This window comes from Ceratotherium simum, chromosome 20 (genome assembly GCF_057802395.1).
Source record: "Ceratotherium simum simum isolate JZ-2026a chromosome 20, ASM5780239v1, whole genome shotgun sequence".
Taxonomy (NCBI): domain Eukaryota; kingdom Metazoa; phylum Chordata; class Mammalia; order Perissodactyla; family Rhinocerotidae; genus Ceratotherium; species Ceratotherium simum.
Window position 1 is genome coordinate 33,210,908 of NC_141919.1, and position 20,497 is coordinate 33,231,404.

The 20,497-nt window shown below is 36.0% G+C and overlaps 2 protein-coding genes across 2 annotated transcripts in view; both read left to right on the plus strand.

The window, feature by feature from the left end:
* LOC147914398 (uncharacterized) overlaps positions 1-20,497 on the plus strand; it is a 918,190-nt gene that overhangs the window by 694,496 nt on the left and 203,197 nt on the right. The window lies entirely within an intron of this gene.
* TYRP1 (tyrosinase related protein 1) lies at positions 1,023-18,774 on the plus strand. The gene is made up of 7 exons (XM_014792416.2): positions 1,023-1,458; positions 2,613-2,935; positions 5,398-5,602; positions 9,068-9,235; positions 11,374-11,553; positions 16,391-16,537; positions 17,701-18,774. Exons 1-7 carry the CDS (start codon positions 1,074-1,076, stop codon positions 17,904-17,906), a joined length of 1,614 nt encoding a protein of 537 aa, XP_014647902.1. The 5' UTR covers positions 1,023-1,073; the 3' UTR covers positions 17,907-18,774.

Genomic DNA, 20,497 nt, shown 5'->3' on the forward strand with positions numbered 1-20,497 from the left:
AACACCAGCAGGCACCATGGTAGCCAATGTCATGTGACTTGGTATAGTTGTACCTGATGTTTTTCTACCTCAATTTTTCTCTCTGGAAATTGTAAGAATAGCAGCATCTGTTTTCAAGACCAAACACAATCAAACACTACCATCAGGTATAAGCACTAGCCTATATCACTCAGAAAAAGTAAGTAATGTCATTTCATCCTCTAAAGACATATTGCCAAGGGAAAAAATAAAATCTAGACAATGAAAACAAAAGTTCACTTGTTTCTCTGACATGTTGTATTCCAAATTAGTGCCTCTGACCTTTTCTTAAAATTTTAAACATCACAGGGCAATCAGTGGGAAGGGAATCATGTGCTAGACAAGTACATACTTACAAGGCAGAAAAACGCACTGAAGTGAAAGGGGATTAGGAAAGGGTGGAGAAGAGGACCAGCCCCTCCCAGTTTGGGTGAGCAGATTTAGGATTAGTTATCAGGCAGAAATCCACATGCAATTAACAGCTCTGACATCAGGGGAGAAGCACATATAAAACACTCAGCTCTGAGTGAGGTTCAGCAGGGAATCCCCCCAGGAGTTGAAGGTACTGGAGAGGAGCTCGATGGGGAGTGGGTGGACTCCCGCCCAAACTCCGTTAGGATGGGGGACTTCAAATCACCTGAAAATCTGCTCCCAGTTCCTTCAGCTCCATGGTTAAGTGTAATTAATGGTGGTGACCTGCTGATGAATGCTTTTGATAAATGACATCCAGGATAAGTATTTTTTTTATATACAGAAATTAAAAATGAAGAAAACGAAATGACTAGGACAGGGGATTTAATTTTGTAGGTATTATACACGTCAAATTTTTAAAGGTAAATTACTATTTCTATCATTTGCTGGAAATGTCATTTTACAGATATGAAAAGCATTTTGAAGGTGGGTTGGAAAGAGCTTATGCCATTTATAACAGTACAAAAAAACTTGCATAATTCCGTTTTGCTTTCTCCTTTTCAGGTTGATTTTTATCTGTGTGCCCATCTCTACACAAACGGCTGTGAACCAGAGCCTCGTCCTGCACTCTTGCTTCAAGTAGAATGAAAGCTCATAAACTCCTCTCTCTGGGATACATCTTCTTGCCCTTGCTTTTTTTTCAACAGGCCTGGGGTCAATTCCCAAGAGAGTGTGCCACTGTTGAGGCTTTGAAAAATGGTGTGTGTTGCCCAGATCTGGCCCCCCTGTTTGGCCCTGGGACTGACCGCTGTGGCTCCTCATCAGGCAGAGGCAGGTGTGAGGCAGTGACTGCAGACTCCCGACCCCACAGCCACCATTACCCCTATGATGGCAGAGATGATCGGGAGGGCTGGCCCACTCGGTTCTTCAATAGGACATGCCACTGCAATGGCAATTTCTCAGGACACAACTGTGGGACTTGCCGTCCTGGATGGAGAGGAGCTGCCTGTGACCAGAGAGTCTTTACAGGTAAGTGAGGATAGGAATGGACACACAGTCATGCATGAGACTCAAAGCGCTTAATAGAATCCTACATCATGTGAGCTGGACGAGCACCTGGAAATCATATATTTCTATTCTCACTTTTCACAGTTGAGATAACTGAGGCTTAGAGCGGCTAAGACATGTATTCAATTTAATGAGTTGAGGTTGCAGCTCAAGTCTTCTGACTAGTAATATTTCCTTCCAAAACATCTGTTGAGCAACCACCATATGCTAGGAACTGTGCTAGGTGTTTATGACTAGACCTTTCAGTAACTTCTCAAGGTAGTTATGCTCATCGTCATAAGTGAGGTTCAGAAAGGTTAAATCCACATTGCTGGTACCAGGAGAACCTGGAATTCACACTGAGATCTGTCTAGCTCTAATCCATGCGCTTCTTCCACTACCCTTGCTGACTCATAAAGACATTTCCCAGGGTGATGATCAAGTTCAGCCATTTTAGATGATGAGCCTGGCCTGCAGCCTAAATAGCAATAAATAACAAAGCTTTACAAAGCAACAGCTAGCAATACTTGATTGTTTTCTATGTGCCAAACGTGAGACCAAGGGTTGAAGAGAACGTTTATTGAGTCTTTATTATGAGCCAGGCTCTGGTCTAATTTCTTTTTATGTGTGTACTCTTTAATCTTTACAACTCTATAAAGCTGATATTATTTTTACACACACTTCACAGATGAAAAACTGAGACAGAGAAATGTGTGCAGAGTCATAGAATAGGTCTCTGGTCTTAACCACTATGTTATATACCACATACCATGTTTTCGCAAGATTTATGATATTAAAAAGGTAGAAAATTCCAAGATATATGCCAATAATTAGCAAAAGTAAATCCAACAGGATCACAGGATCGTAAAGTCCACAATAAGATTAAAGAAAGCTAATATGAAGTCTAAAGTAAGTTGGAGAGAGAAAAAGAGTAAGGGAGGGGAAAAGAGGGAGAAAGCAGGCCTGAAGAAGGGATTTTAGTAAGGGGTATTTTTTTTAAGTATAGAAAGATTTGAGCATATATGCAAAGTATCATTAATGGGTAAATGGGGCATGGTGTTACAAGATGATTATGCTCATTCTCTACCCACCCCCACAAGGCAGATGTTTTCTTGTTTGAATTTTGTATCCCAAAGTTAGGAGAAATCTTCTGGACTTAAGTACAGACGAAAAGAACCACTTTGTCCGGGCCCTGGATATGGCAAAGCGCACAACTCACCCTCAGTTTGTCATTGCCACCAGGAGATCAGAAGAAATATTGGGGCCAGATGGCAACACGCCACAATTTGAGAACATTTCCATCTATAATTACTTTGTTTGGACACACTATTACTCAGTCAAAAAGACTTTCCTTGGGGCGGGACAGGAAAGCTTTGGTGAAGTGGATTTCTCTCACGAAGGACCAGCTTTTCTCACGTGGCACAGGTACCACCTACTGCAGCTGGAGAGAGACATGCAGGTATGCACGAAACGTTTTCATTTTCAGACCCTTCACAGACAGGGGACCTTGTCTGCAAGTCATGTTGATTCACTGCGTTCCGAACAATCAAAACATGTGATGACAAAGCAATTTCATGTTATTAATCTGCCTTTAACATTCTAAGTTTCTCCCTGTACTAATTATTTACTTATTAATTAATCTTCATCTTTTATGAAGTGAAAAGAAAGTAAGATCAATGATGAGGAAGCCAAATGAGACATTCTTAGGTGTAAATTAAAGTGTTGGACGTATTCTACAGCTCTGTAATTGAAAAAAGGAATCTCATATGGTCTGCAACAAAAGAATTTTATTTGTTATGTCTTCCTTCTCAAATGTAAACCAAAACCTTCTCCTGGTTTGGATGAAGCAAGGTGTATATGCTTCTCGGTCTTCCAAGTCCCAAATATATACCTCGTCCTTCCCATTGATGATTCTTTCTAATATGGTAGAGGGTTTAAATGATGAAAAAAGCTCCCCTCCATTTATATTGTCATATTTTTCACTGAACACTATTTTTTTCCATACACCCTACCAATTTGAGGCTTTCAGAAGAACTTATTAAAAACATCACGTCAGTCAGACATCATTTTTATTTAAGAAGCATTGGCTTTTTTGGCGTAAAGGGAACCTCAAACCAAACACGGTTATTTCCTGCTTATGTTTAATCAGATAAGCTCAAAGCACGTTAAAGTATCCATTGACATACTTTATTATTGTTCCTTTTACCAATTGCTGTTTCTTAAGAAAAGTATTGTAATTTTAAACTATTAGATTTCAACTAGGAAATCCACAAATTAAACCTGTTTTCTATGTGAAATAACAGCAATGAATCTCTCTCCCTAAGTTAAAATCTAAAAATTAACCTAAAAATATCTGAAGGCAGAAGAGATGTTTAGATTCATTTATTGCTTTGCAGTATGCTTGTGCCCAGCATTATTGCAAGAAAATACATGGTTAGAAGAGAGAGAATTAATACACTAAAATACAGAATAAAATATTTGTATGAAAGTAGTCTATCCATATGCATTTGAAAGTGATTAAGTGAATTCATCTGATCCTCTGAACTTTGTATTTTATAGCTCTGATTACAAGTAAGACATTTAGTAGATTATGAGTACATAAATCTGTCATTTGTAATCCACTCCAGATCTTCATGCCTTCAAGTCATTTTCCCACGGGCACACCAAAATGAAAGGGCAGTTGGAAAGTATCTAAAAGCTTCAATTTTGCCTGTGTAATCTTCAACCTCTATGACTTACATTTTAAAAACCCAACAGCACAAGGGATCCAACAAATTACAATCTAAATGTAATGCACCATTGAAATGCCAGATGAATATGCTCCAGCTCTCAAATGTCAGTTACTGAACCACCAACTGACTCTTAATGATCCCTTGGAAGCTGTCACTAATTTTTGTGAACCAGAACAATAGCTTCTAAACGAGGACTCTAACTCCCTGGAGATCAATAACTGGTGATGCCTTGGAAAGGTTTTGGCCCTCTAAAACACCCCGAGGACCAGGAAATGCTTCCTAGAAAGGGTTTAAAGTAAAAAAGCAGAAATGTACTAACTGCTTGCAAGGTGAGATAAAACGATGGTGACCCCTACATTTAAATCCCGCACTCTAAATATAACTCCCAAAAGACCAAAAGGAATGAGAAATAGCAAGTACAATAAACATATGTTTTAAGGAACCCAATAAAATAAGCACGTGATCTTGAGTCCAGCGTTTTTTAAAGTGTTGAGATCAGCTCTAGATGGAAACTAGAAATAAAGAAATATTCTGCTTCCCTTTAGCATTCCCTGTCTGTGTGAGTTTCAGGCAGAAGCTTGAGTCTTAATAGTTTAGATTTTGAAGCAGAGGTCTCTAAGTAAAGCACCTTTAGTGACCAGGCAGATAAGATCAGTGTGAGAGAGCCGGTGTAGCCTGTGGCCAAATCAGAATGTAAATGCCCAGAGTCTTTCAAGTTAAATTAAAAAACAAAAACAAAACAAAAAGCTCTGCTCCACATGACAAATTTCAAGGCTGGATCTGGTTCCAGACGAAGAGTTAGTGCTGCCTGGATTAGAGATAGGAAAACAAAACGAGGTGGAATTGTCAACGAGCAGAGGTTATTATTGATAATTTTTTGTATAATCAATAGAAATGTAATTACCTGCCTAAAAAAGAAAAGGAAGACCTTTCGCCTCCCCCAAAATCATTTGCAGAAACTTCCATATAATGAGTTGAATTTCAAGTGCCTAAGTAACTCCTTGTAGTAAATTAGAAGCTTTGTTAAATCAGGTATTTAAGTCCCCCAGCCTCTCAGACACCAATGATACACTAACTGGTTCCAAAGTGGCTGAAGAGAACTAATAGAAATAGACTACCAGGGAGTAAACCGAGCAAAGGAGAATTTTAACCAAAAGCAGAGAATGCTAACAGAGTTTCTGTGATCTAGGAAATGTTGCAGGATCCTTCTTTCTCCCTTCCTTACTGGAATTTTGCTACCGGGAAGAACATCTGTGACATTTGCACCGACGACTTGATGGGATCGAGAAGCAACTTTGATTCCAGTCTTATAAGCCCAAACTCTGTGTTTTCTCAATGGCGAGTGGTCTGCGAATCTTTGGAAGATTATGATACCCTAGGAACTCTTTGTAACAGTAAGTTCCAAATGACACCTAGGATTCAGAGTTCCCTATTAGATAAAGAGACTAAATGTGCTGCCTAAAGGCCCTTCATTCTACTAACTGCAGACTAAAATCAACTTTTATTATAGAGAATCAATGTGCAGATAGTCACTGAACAACTAGGATCTTCAAGGCATTCTCTAAGGTGCTGCGGGGGAAAAGAAAGTGCCTGTACATTTTTCCATTGCTACTCTCAAGCAATTTGGTCACTGCATTGCTCACTTTCTTATTTTGGAAATGTCTAGTTGTATAAATTAATCCTCTTAGTACACTTAGCACTGCCTAGTAGTCATGTGCCTTGTGTTGGAATTTCACAGAAAATGTTTCCCTAGGAAATTTGAAATATGCAGAAAGAGTTGAAAGTGCCCTGGGAGTAAAAGATTGTTATAATAGTAATAATTATTAATATAATTATTATTATATTACTGTAATATATTATTATTATGTTGATCTAGTCAGAGGGTTTAAGAAAAGGAAGATACTGTACAGAAGATGTCTGCAGCTGGCTGCTTTTCAGCTGTCTCAGAGTAAACACAAAAAGAGAATGCTTAACCAGTTGTCCTAGCATCCTTTCTCCTGTGATCTAAACACCATCCCTACCATAGGTCAAGTTTCTGGTTTATGTGGATCTGTTCCTGAGATTTCTATTCTCTTCCTTGGATCATATTATTATCTGTCCCTGTGCTACTAACACAAGGTCTTAATTATTAGAGTTTCGCTATCCCATCTTATTTTTCTTCTTCAGGCATGTCTGGCTATTTTGAACTTTTGTTCTTCCAAATAAAAACTAGAATTATGGTGGATTTAGTCTATTATTTTATTCATAATATATTTATTCTGCATATACTTTTTTAAGCATCAAATATTAAATTATTTTGTAAACTCAAAAAGAGAATATTCTAAATGGAACAAAGGAATTAGGTAGATTTTTTCACCATGAGAAGATTACTTAGCTGTGCATAGGAATAAGAGAGGTGATAGTGTGTGAAATTTTCTTCCACAGAAGTTTAAAAATTAGAATAAATGTTTATTTGTTTGGCATGCTGAATGAGTGGTCCCACATTGTGGCAGGGAAATGAAATTGAGGATCAAGATATCTTTAGACACCAAAACGTTTATCTCTTTCTGACAAGGCTATTATATTTTGGCCTGGGAGTTTTCCAGACATTTCGGATCACCCTGATGATTGGATACCAAAATACAGCACAATTGAAATGGGTAAATTAAATTATAGCATAGGACAGAAGAAGAAAAGAGAGGAGATTTTGTTTTCATCACACTTTTTCCTGTCAGTTAATATAACACAACTCATAACTCAGACACACAGTTTCATGAAAATTTGAAGTTATGTGTATTTTAGGTGAAACAGATTTCAAGATTACCCCTTGCCTTAGTTCGAGATATAAATATCAAGCATTTTATTTATCAGGCCAATGAAAGAAAAAAGGAAACTAACATTTTATTGAACACATATTATGTGTCTGATATGGTGCCAAATACTTTAATATGATTTTTCATACATTCCTGCGTGGAAATTCTACAGAGTTCCAAGCCACAGGATGTTATAGGTGCAACGACAGAAGTTGTCCATGTGTAAACAAATTTAAAAATCACTAGGTTAAAATGAAACTAGTTGAACTAGTTTCTTTACTATCAAAATTCTCTGCTGTGAAACTTCCTGAAGGCAAATTAGGATGTAGTGTTTTCGAAACCCATGATATCAATACTTTTTCTTGGGATTTACTGAAGCTCCCTGGACAGAAATCCCCAAAACATCAGCTTGAATTGGTAGTTTAGCCCATACTGTCTGAAAGTTTTGATGATAATGTACACCTAAAAAATGCACATGCACTTTTCAGTCTCAATATAGGAATATGCTTTATTTTTGTATTATAAAAATAAAGTTAGCAGGGGCTGGCCCCATGGCGTAGTGGTTAAGTTCGCACACTCTGCTTCGGTGGCCCGGTGTTCGCAGGTTTGGATCCCGGGCGTGGACCTACACCACTCGTCAGCCATTCTGTGGTGGTGACCCACATACAAAATAGAGGAAAATTGGCACAGATGTTAGCTCAGGGCAAATCTTCCTCCCCAAAAAAATAAATAAATAAAAAATAAAGTTAGCTATGCTAATCCATCGGGTACCAATCATTATGTTAATTATAAAGCATACAACATAGGAATTTTGATGAATGAGGTAAAGTGAATATGAGTAGATAATATAATATTATCTCTCCCATCCCAGTGGATTACTCTGCATGTCCCCTCTAGGATGCAAACGCTCACAAACATTCCTCTCTGGACACCACTGAGAGACGCTAAAGCAAAATGCTTCTAACCAATCTCCTCTCCTCCCACCTACCTAAGGCTTCTCCCCACTTTCTAATGAATTAAATGCAATCTTCTCATATTGCTTTTCAATTTCTTCACAATACAGTTCTGGTTTAGCTTCCCATCTTTCACACTGTCCACTAATCTCTTTACACGGCCACATACCCCAGGCAAGCAATTCCCCAAATAGGCCCTCTTTTACAGCCAACACCATCTATCCCATATAGCAACATACACCAAACAACTATGTAGCATCTATTATATGCCAGGTACTGTACCAAGACTGGGGGATGTACTGGTGAGCAAGAACAGATAGAGTTCTTGCTCTGATGGGGCTTACATTATAAGTAGAAGAAAGCTTATCATCTCTGGTTATTACCTCTCTGCCTAAAATGTTTGACTTGTAAAATTTCTCCTATTTCATCTATGGAAATTCTCCTCAGTCCTTCAGGGCTCTTTCTGGAGCCACTCAACCAGGAAGGATTGATATCCTTCTCTCTCTCTCTCCCTCCCTCCCTTAAGGCATCTATCCTATTGTCCCTAGTATCAAAGCTGTTTGTTTACCTGTTTGTCTTACTGCCCTTAAAAATTTTTAATTATTTCTGACATCAGTGGCTGAAAAATCTGTGTTGATTGAAATATAGACCACTTCCCAAAGAGATTTAAGGTTTTCTTTATTTCTCTGAAGGCTTGAAACAGATAGCATTTAAGTACAAAATTCCATATATATGTGAAATACAGGTTTCAGTGTGGAATTTAGGTTAAGGAGATTATTTTGGCAAAATTCAATTTTCCACGGAATTTTCATTTTAATACATTCTTGTGAAAGAAGCATATGTTGATTTAGCAATACCAGGGCCTCTGTCTGTTATTGTGATCACTTTTTTCTTCAGATGATTTTATGTATCACATATCTGCTCTACTCACAGAAGTAGGACATGATAACTTAGATTTTCTCACTTTAATGCCACTAAATAAGCATTTTTAAATTTTCTCTTCTACCAAGAAGAACATATCTTTCAGTGTTCATGCTCTGTATAAAATTTTAAAGAGCAATGATAAGATCTCTAAACATTCTGTAAATGTTTGCACACCCCATCTTTTTCCCAGGCACTGAAGGTGGGCCAATTAGGAGAAACCCAGCTGGAAATGTGGCTAGACCAATGGTGCAACGTCTTCCTGAACCACAGGATGTCGCTCAGTGCTTGGAAGTTGGGTTATTTGACACGCCTCCTTTTTATTCCAATTCTACAAACAGTTTCCGAAACACAGTGGAAGGCAAGTCAACAAAATCCGTGCTTTGAATTGACCTAGTTATCACAGTAAGCTGAAGTAGTATTCAAATTCAGATCTCTTTGAAAAATCTTTAAATGCCATATTGATGCTATGAGTTTATGTGGATGGCGCTGCCTCTTATGATGTAGTCACAATTCTGTGCTCAAGAAAAGCTTTCTTAAAGAAAAGTGTCAGAATGAAACTCTTTCTAATTATCAGAGGAGAAGCCCTGGGAAATTATTCCCCCATCTTTTAAATACCTAAAAGGTATTTAAATTCAAATTTCTGGTAGGTGGTTGGCTGCTATGTGTTTAACTATATCAAATTCTAGTACAGGCAAATAATGCTCAAGACTTTGAGAGCTTATTAAAATGTTTTCTTAAGAAAAAAGAATAACAATAAAAAATTCTGAATAATTAATTGACAACCAATAAAGCCTGGTTTGGGCAAATGTTTTATTTAGGTCTGTACTGTCCTGTAACTTTTTTAAGGTCTATAAAAATTCAAGCTAGCATCTAGTGATATTTAATTTGGTCTTCCGTATTTAATTCAAAGTATTTTAAAGCTGATGAAACTGCGGTCCAAAGAAGTGAGTGAAATGAATTTTCCAAGATATTCAGCTAGTTAGTAACAGAGCACAAATTCAAATCCAAATTTTCTAAGTCCAGTGTCTTTATACAATAAATTTTGGTACCTCTAAATCATACTTGATACATATTTTAAAGTTTTAAAAGACTAGAATCACATTTAACTTTATTATAAACTTGGTATTGTCAAAACTTATCTTAAATATAGCATTGTACATGTTAGACCCCTCTCTGGAAAAAAAAATGGGAGGAGATATCTCTGTCCCCATGATCTGAGATACTTGGTGAATAATCTGATCATTATTTTCAATTCTCTACCCTTTCATCATCAAAATTATACGCCATTCTGTTCTATCTTTATGTTAATTTTAATAACTATATATGAATCATTGATGTGGAGATGATTCAACAAATAATCACTATATTTTGACTAAACTGGTATACATAAACTAAGGCTATAAGTACTGATTTCTATAAGAATGTGCAGAATGTGTCATATTGATGCCCAATCAAAAGACAAATTATACTGATTTCTTGACAGAATGTATGAAAAGACTAATGCTCAGCCACATGCCATGTACATTATAGGCAATCCTTAAACATTTTTTTAATCAAAAAATAATGGCATAAATGTATGAAAAATGAATATATAAATGAGTGACTGTAATTATACAAGTGAGTTAATGTATTTTAAATTCTAATCTCATTTTGTAATATACAACCTTTCCCTGCTCTCCCACTTCTGGTCCTTCAAGCCAACCAGACACACTTATAATTCCATCTGAGTCATAGACCCTCTATTTTTGTTTGTGATCTATCTTCATCTTCTCCCTAATATATATGCATGATGTATATAATATGGGGATGTATATGGGAAATATGTTATATATAATATATATGAGATATATATAATATGTACATCATATGTAATATGGGAATATATATGTGAAATATATATATAATATGGAGAATATATATTTAGAAATACGTATGGAAGAGAGATCATTATCAAAAGTTCTATAAATATTCTGACAGCAGGCTTTCCAGATATTTAAAATCAGTACAGAGATAGTAAGAAAGCTCTGATAAATTATAACTTCTCCACAAAAATAACTTTCCAAAAATATACATGCTGACAGTCATTCAAAAGGAATAAGGTAGGAAACTAAAGTAACATCTGGCAATTTAAGTTCAGGACAATCAGAGCGTTGCTCTCCCAATTGTGTCAGCAGTTTCTAGCAGAAGATGGAGATTTCCCTTGTCTTTATTTCCGTGTAGACCAATGTTCACCTTGTCGAAAGAGAGTGTTCTATATATTTTGACTGATATCCTTTGCAGGTCATTATTTTTAACTTGAAAGCTACATTTAGAATGTCGTGCCACTAGCTTAAAGCTGACCTAGCTCTGAGCAGAGGGGCAATGCTATTATATTAAGGTGAAAATTGACTGACAAGCTTAGGAAAAATTGTTTCCCAAAATAATCACTGCTGTTGACTTGAAAAGTAAGATATTTCTGAGGGTTTTTACTATTCTCATCCTTATTTTTATATCTAGGTTACAGTGATCCCACAGGAAGGTATGACCCTGCTGTTCGAAGCCTTCACAATTTGGCTCATCTATTCTTGAATGGAACAGGGGGACAAACCCATTTATCTCCAAATGATCCTATTTTTGTCCTCCTGCATACTTTCACTGATGCTGTCTTTGATGAATGGCTGAGGAGATATCATGCTGGTGAGACACTTTCATATGCTTTTTGCAGGCTCAGCAAAGGAGACTGTTCAGATGGCAGAGCCATCACTGTACACTAAGCACTTGACACACACAAACTACACTTCAAAATAAGGATAAAATAGCTCTAATGCCTAGCCATTTCCAAATATTCCAAACCACTTTGAAAATGCAGACAAGAAGTCTCTCAGAAGAGTTAGTATAAGACGATATTTACTAGCATTCGCTAGGACTAAGCAGTGATCCCTTCTCGTTTTTACTATATAAAGATAACCACCACGTTTCCCAAATTTTTCTTCCTTGTATCTTCCAATGAACATTCTCACTGCTTTTTAGTATGAATGGGAAAACCTTACAGAGCTCCTCTTTGATACCCAAAAAGAAGGAAAAACTTATACTCATAATCCAGTTTTGATTTTTATGACTTTATGGCCTCTCACAATTGGAAATTTTGTTCAACTTGAAAAGTTAATGTTGGTTTTTATATCACACAATAGAAAATCTCTTTTAAGTTCATTTTAAAGCATTCTTTAAAATATTATTTAAAAGGCTACTTTTTCTTCACTTCTATTCAGCTGAGAGGCTCACTTTACTTTTTAATGAATGTTCTTCTACTGATTAAAACATCATAAATTTTCATATTTTAAAAGTGTTCTAAATTTTGGCTTCTGTGCCTTTACTTCATCATGCACATAAACATAATATTGGAGATTGACTATCTATTGATTTATCTATCCAATTCGGCCAGTCTCTTATTCCCCTGTGTGTATGTGTATGTGTGTGTGTGTTGTGTGTGTGTATGTATGGTAGAAGCCTCTAATCCAACCTGATTAGGACCATTAATTGATGAGTTGGTCAAAATAGTTTGTTCTATCAGAAAACCATTTAAGAAACAAATAACTTCCATATAAATATTCACTTGTCAATCTGCTATGAATTCACTTATCAGAATTCGACATCATTTTTCATGTGTACTTACATACATACAAACAACCACAATGAATTACCTGCAATTTACAGTGTCCATTCCTTCAAAGCAAAACAAGAAATTAACAGCCCTTGAGATGCAATCTGAGTTCAGTATTATTCTAGATTTTCATAATGCTTCCCTAGCCCTTTACAATCATATTGTCCCCTCCTAATTCTACAGCAATATTTCAGCCATTCATCTTTAACAAATCTTTCCAAAGCATTCAATTTATTTATTATAAAAATGACATCCCTTTCTTTTTACAATCATAATTATCACTTTATGTATGTTTAGCTAGATTACTTTTATTACAATAACAAGTAAACTGGAATTAGTATGTTTAGGAATGAACACAATAAACTTTTGTTAAACATACACTTCTGGGAACTAGACAACAACGTACAAGGTGTAGTTATTCAGCCATCACAATGCCATGGAATTCATTTTTCAAAGGAAATGGAGAATCTTGGATAATCTGGCAAGTCTCTTAAGTGGAGATTTCTTTCAACTATGAAAACATGTATTCCTTTGCCTTACATATCTTGACTGAAAAATATAATTTTTTCACATTCATAATAATTTGTTAAAAGTTCTCCAGATCTTAATCTAAAGACCATTGATGAACCAGAAAAACACCTGTTTCGTAGTTATTTTCCTTCTGTTCGCTTGGTTTGTACTACATATGGCATAAGGCCTCTCAGTTACCTGGATTGTAGTGGAGGGAGAAATACCATAAATGAAAAATGGAGAACTAACCTGCAGCATATTTCTGATAAAACTTGGCCATAATTTATAGGACAAGCCAATGTAAACACCTATAAATGGCATGAAAGCTAAACTCAAACAATTAGCTACCTTCTTAAACACTCCATGTACCTGCAAATCTTCCTTGGAAAACAATGTCATAGAACAACTATGTTAGGAAGGAAAAAAAATGGAAGAATTTCTAAAATTATCCATGTAGGAGAAGTCTGTTGAAAATAAGTCTAGGAGTGGAGGATGGAATTATTTTTCAAAATGTATCAAAAGGTTTTTATAGAAATAGGAGACTCTTCAAAAATCATAGAATTATAGAATTATTAGGATCAGCATGGAACAAGAATTACATTGTACAGCTGAAGGAAATTACAGTCATTCACATTGCAATGTCCATTACACAATCCTCTAATTAGACATAAGAGATAGTACAAGGTAGAAATCCAAACTCTAATATAATGTTAATTTCTATCACTAACATTTTGTATTATGTACATATTTAATTCAATTCCCTTTTTTTTTCAACTGAAAATCATGTGAATTAAGTTTTAAATATAGTAGCCTGGAAGTTCAGTGCATTTTTTCAGAAGAAGCAGTTTATACATTTCTCAGACCAATCACGACTTTACGTATTATGCCCTGAGAGAAAGGAAGTGATCACATACACACTTAAATCCTTTCACAAATATTATTTGATTCCTTACGTTGGCTATTGTGAATAATGCTTCAGTGAAAATGGGAGTGCCGATATCTCTTTGAGATACTGATTTTATTTCCTTTGGATGTATATCCATAGGGATTGCTGGATCATATGGTAGTTCTTTTTAATCCTCCATACAGCTTTCCATAATGGCTGTAGCAATTCTCACCAGCAGTGCACAAGGGTTTCCTTTTCTCCATACCCTCACCAACACTTGTTATCTCTTGTCTTTTTGATAATAGCCATCCTAACAGGTGTGAGGTGATATCTCATTGTGGTTTTGATCTGCATTTTCTAATGATTAGTGGTGTTGAGTACCTTTTCCTATACCTGTTAGCCATTTGTAAATTATCACGTTGTACATTTTAAATATATAGAATTTTTATTTGCCAATTATGCCTCAATAAAGCTAGAAAAAATATTATTTAGGCATCTACTACTTCCTAGGCAGTATTCTAGCTATCAGAAATACAGTAGCACACAAAACACACAACAATATTTTCCCTCCTGGAAGTTTTGTACCTGTTGGTAGGATTGACAATACACATATGTAAATAAATATATAGTATGTTAGATGGGGGAAAGTCTGTGTAGACAAATAAAATCAGGAAAGGGGATAGGGAATACTGTGTGAATATATGAAAGATCATCCCAAGACACAGGAACAAAGGAGCCCCCTGTGGGGAGTGGGGAGAGAACAGAAGGAGATAATAAAGTCAGAGAGATAACAGGGGGCAGATCCTGAAGAACATTGGATTTAGCTCTAAGAGAGCTGGAGGAGCTACTGAAGTGTCTTACATAGGGAGGGTACATGACAATCCAATTGTGATTGTTATTTTTACTATTATTCCTCCATTCATTTTAATAGACATAACTTTCTCTTTCACGCTGGGTTGAGGCTGATCAAGTCAGGATTCAGTAGAAAGGTGAAATGGGAAGTTTAAAAAAATAAGTAATTAACTTTAATATCTAATTTTAATAAATAATTAACAATAATACACCAAAATGTGAGTTCCTTGAGAGCAGGAATTTTGTCTGTTTTGTTCAATGCTATCGCCACCATGCTTAGACCAGTGCCTGGCACTAGTAGGAGCTCAACAGATTTTAAAAGATAAATACTCACTTAGCATTAATATATAGTAAATTTAAAGTCACTATATTTTAAAGTAACTAAATATAAAGTTACAAAAATGTAAACACTGCCTGCCATTTCTATGATCAATTGTTCGTCAAAGTAGGTGTTACAACACTCTTCTGTGCTTCACAAGATCACAGTGACTATCCAACTAACACACTTCTTGCAAACAGAAAAAATAATACTTTGCTAGCCTTCTCACATATTCCAACTCTTCTAAATATATCCCCACTAATGTCCTGCCCAACCTCACTTCCAACTCTGGTTTTGTGATGTTCCATTTGGTGTTTACTGACACTGACATAAATATAGAACAATAACAACAAAAAAGAACAATCTGTTGCCACAAAGAGCGTATCACTCTTTTCAGCCCTAATGACGAAAACTCACTAATATAAATGCCTATGACTTGTATTTAAGTAGAAAGAAGAGAGGTGGCAGGAAGCAATAGGGTTCTAGGAACTTGATTCAAAATTCTGTGTTTTTGGCTAACAAAGTAAAACCTGGGGAATAAATAAATATTTATTTCTCTAAAAGTAAAGAGGGGGGCCGGCCCGGTGGCACAAGCGGTTAAGTGCGCGCGCCTGCTGCGGCAGCCCAGGGTTCCCCGGTTCGGATCCTGGGCGCACACCGATGCACTGCTTGGCAAGCCATGCTGTGGCGGCATCCCATATAAAGTGGAGGAACATGGGCATGGATGTTAGCTCAGGGCCAGTCTTCCTCAGCAAAAAAAAAAAAAAAAAGAGGGAGATTGGCAGATGTTAACACAGGGCTGATCTTCCTCACAAAAAATAAAATAAAAAAAAATAAAAGTAAACAGGAAAAATACTAAACAAAAATATTCATAGTCAAGCACAAACCTCCATTAGATACTCCTTCTCTCAAATCTAAATTATAGATGATGCTACAGCAAACTGCAGGTTCATCTTTCTATAGCTTTTAAAAAAAGTTTAATGAATTTTATTCAAATTAGTTTCTGTAATTTAAAAGTAAAAAATTAATGATCATCATAGATGATAAAATGCTAAAACTTCCTTGCTTTTAAGTTTTCTTTTTCTATTAGATGATATGTTAGTGCTATGCTCAAAGCATTCGAACTCTGTTTTATGCAATTCCCTGTTCTGCTGTAGTGAAACTTTTTTATGTCTTTATTCAATATAAAATATGAAAGACTATTTTAATGTTATCCTTGAATATTTCCGGTCACCTTCAGAATATAATAATGTAGTAATACTAACTCTATCACGTCTATTAACAAGGTGTCTTTGACATGTTTTAGATATATCCACATTTCCACTGGAAAATGCCCCTATTGGACATAATAGACAATACAATATGGTGCCATTCTGGCCTCCAATTACCAACATAGAAATGTTTGTCACTGCTCCAGACAACCTGGGATATACTTATGAAGTTCAATGGCCAAGTGAGTATTGAAAATGTATTTTTACTGTGAAAATTTCCAAAAGCAAACTTGTTACCTTTAAAGTAATCACAGTATTTCTGAGGCTTATATTTTCCACTTGGATTTAGAAGCTTTCATTTGGATTCTTATCTGGGGATAAAGAGAGTGAATTTAACATTTGTTGAGAGCCCACTCTGACCTGGTATTGAGCTAACTATATAGCACACTATCTCATTTAATCCTTATAATCCTCTGAGTTGAGAATTAGAATCCTCATTTTTACAAAAAAGGAAGGTGAGGCTTAGAGAGGGTAATTATCAAAGATCACATTTCTAGGGCAGGCCCATGGCTTAGCGGTTAAGTGCGCGCGCTCCACTACCGGTGCCCGGGGTTCAGATCCTGGGCGCACACCGAGGCACTGCTTCTCCGGCCACGCTGAGGCCACGTCCCACATACAGCAACTAAAAGGATGTGCAGCTATGACATACAACTATCTACTGGGGCTTTGGGGGGAAAAAAGGGGAGGAAGATTGGCAATAGATGTTAGCTCAGGGCCCAGCAAAAAGAGGAGGATTAGCACGGATGTTAGCTCAGGGTTGATCTTCCTCACAAAAAAAAAAAAAAAAGATCACATTTCTAATAAATAGGTAGAATGAGCTTTGAGCTTAATTAAGCCTGTGTGATATTCCCCAATTTTTCTACTACACAATGTTGCTTCCGTTTATTTATTCAAAAAAAAAGGTGGGATGAGATACTCTGAGCTGTTTTTTCTGAGATTTTGAAATTCAAAACTTTCTTGTTTAATTTTAAATCTGCTTTTCATCAAAGGCAGTAGGGTATATTGGAAGAGCATAGGATTTGGATTCTGAAAGACCTGGGCTCCGAAACCAACTCTACTGCCTGCTAACCAATGACATTGGGCAAGTGACTCAAACTCAGAGCCATCATTTCCTTACCTTTAGAATGGAAATAACGATAACTATCCCAGTAGGTTCCACTCATTATGAGAAATTAGAAAGTGCCCTTCATGATGACAGGTGCTGTAATACACAATGTGGCCAATAAAAATTAAATATGAGGATTTCTGTCAAGTACCTGGAACAGTGCCTAAATTTAGGATATCTGGTTTTGGGTGGCAACTATTTTGCTATTTATTTTTTGCTCTCATTTTATTTTTCTAATAGGTCAGAATTTCAGTATTTCTGAGATTGTTACCATAGCAGTAGTTTCTGCTTTATTATTGGTTGCAGTCATTTTTGTGGGCGCTTCTTGTCTGATTCGTGGCAGAAGCAACATGGATGAAGCAAATCAGCCTCTGCTCACTGATCAGTATCAACACTATGCTGAAGAATATGAAAAACTCCAGAATCCTGATCAGTCTATGGTCTAAGAACAAATGACCCATTCTCTTATGCATTAGTATCACAAAACCACTTGGTTGAAAAATAATAGATTGAGTTACTAACTATATTTCCTTTCACGCTGTTACTTTCTTCCTTATGCATGCATATGTTAAAATTAAAACTTTAAATATTATTTTCCAGAACTGAGAAGAGCTACAATCTTTTCAAAGGGTTCTATTTTTCAGCTCTATTTAAAATGGTAGGTTGCACCAACTCCACGGTGTTTAAGCAGATAGCATGAAGATTTTTGTCATGTTTTAAAGGTCAGCTGTATGACAATGTACATAATCTGCTGTGCTTTGTTTATGTGTAAAGAAAAATCCTGATTGATAGTAAATCCCTGATTTAAATACTTGAGTAGGCACTTCTACAATGTTAAAATGTAAATACATTTCCATTCTTTGACATTGACCAACAGACATAAAGGAAGCCACATTTATTAGTCAAAATATATTATGTGGAGTTATAAATGGGATCCCAGTTAACTCTTCAAATTGGCCTTCCCCTTTGGGCATCAGCATACATTATTTAGTCTAAGGTTCAAGACCACAACAAAATCACAATCTTTGTCACACTTAGAAGAGGTAAAAGCTTCACTTTGTTAAAGAGACAGTTAATCCTGCCTACGTTTGCCATTGTGTTCTCCTCTCTCTCAATTCACTGAGAAAGGAACTACCCATACATACATTTCACCTCTCAGTTCCTCTTCTAATATCTCAGAGGTCCACAAAGGTGGAGAATATGCATCATAGTGCTCTACAAATAGCATTCAATTCATTGTGTTTAATTTGAATAGCATTCTCTTATCATTTATCAGCCTTTTATGTATTTTCAAAATAAAATATTAAAATATTATTTCATTGGTCACCTTTTTCTATGTAATTCTGCAAGAATGTCATCTTTTTTTTCTTTCTATCTTCTAACATAAAGTATTTTTTTCTCTTTTTGATCTTGTGCTACTGAAACAATATTCCCAGTGAAGAATTCTATAGGCTAGTCGTAGTGAACAAACATTTTAATTAATTGGTGAAAGGAAATAATAACAATAGCAATCATACACTATAGAATATGGATGGTCTGATATTCCGAACTCAATAAACAGAAACAAGATTAAAATTATATACAACCAATTGGTTACTGGGTTTCCCTACATTATGCAATCTTAAGGCTATGTACACAAGATAAACAGATAAAATGTGTTAGTGAAAGAAAATGCATATAGAAATAGTATTTTTTTAACTTTCAAAGAGCATTACTCAATTCTCTTGGAATATGTTTTGATTTATTAAAATATTATATACTCATAGCTTTTCAGATAAATTATTGTATAATGTAAGATTTATTTTGATATAAACATCAATGAAACTAAGTCCCCCACTTCGTATTTTTTGAGATTTACTAATTACTCATTTAATAAACATTTATTAAGCACATACTAGATTTCAGACATAGTTCAAGGTATTGTGGATTTGGGAAGAGGAAAGTCAGGAATGTAAAATTGAGAAGGTCACATCTGACTTTGGCCTCAAGGAATGCCAATGGATTTACCAAAAATAAGAGTAGACAAGGGCATTCCATGCAGAAGTGACAGCATGAGCAAAGTCACAGAAGTTCGAAAAAGCATGGAACAATCAAAAATATAAAGTAGATCAATGTGGTTAGAACATGATTTTCATGGAGGGAAGTAGAAAGGTAAATTAGGAATAAAATCAGTGTCCTATACACAATCTTAAGAAATTTGGAATTCATTTCACAGATAAGAGGGAACACGGGAGAGTCACAAATAAAGTGTTTTTTGTAAAGATAATGGTGGTTGTGATATTTGTAAATAATGTTAATTAAGAATGATTTGGAATGGTTCTAGTGGAAGCTAAGAGAATAGTTAATATCAAATAATTCATGGGAGAGAGGAGGAGGGCCTGTCCCAGAACATAAATATCAATTCTAAGACATCCTAACTCTAAGAGAAAACTACACCCATTATCTTATCAATATAACTGTGATACTTTCTCTCTAAATGTGTTGCTTTATTTTTCTTTCATTCAAGGACTTCTTTCTACTTATTTTACAGCTCTGTAAGATCTGATGAGTTATCTTGACTAGGTGACCATTAGTCTTCCTATAATATGTCATATTATTCACTGTAAATAATACTCATTTGTAATCTTGGAGATTTTTCAAGTACAGTAAACAAAGTCATGATGCACTCCCTGGAAAGCACATTCCATACCACTTAAACCCATTCTTTCCTATTGCATAAGCACCCATTGCATGCCAATGCCACAAATTGAGCTAAGCTTTATGGTCTAAACAGTGTGATTAAAAATGCCTGATTGGGGGGCTGGCCTGGTGGCCTAGTGGTCAAGTTCGCTCACTCCACTTTGGCAGCCCAGGGTTCACAGGTTTGGATCTCTGGCGCGGACATACCCATCACTTATGAAGCCATGCTGTGGCAGGCGTCCCATATACAAAGTAGAGGCAGATGGGCACAGATGTTAGCCCAGGGCCAATCTTCCTCAGCAAAAAAACAAACAAAAACAAATGCCTGATTGGATCTTCTTATGCAACCAAAAATGAA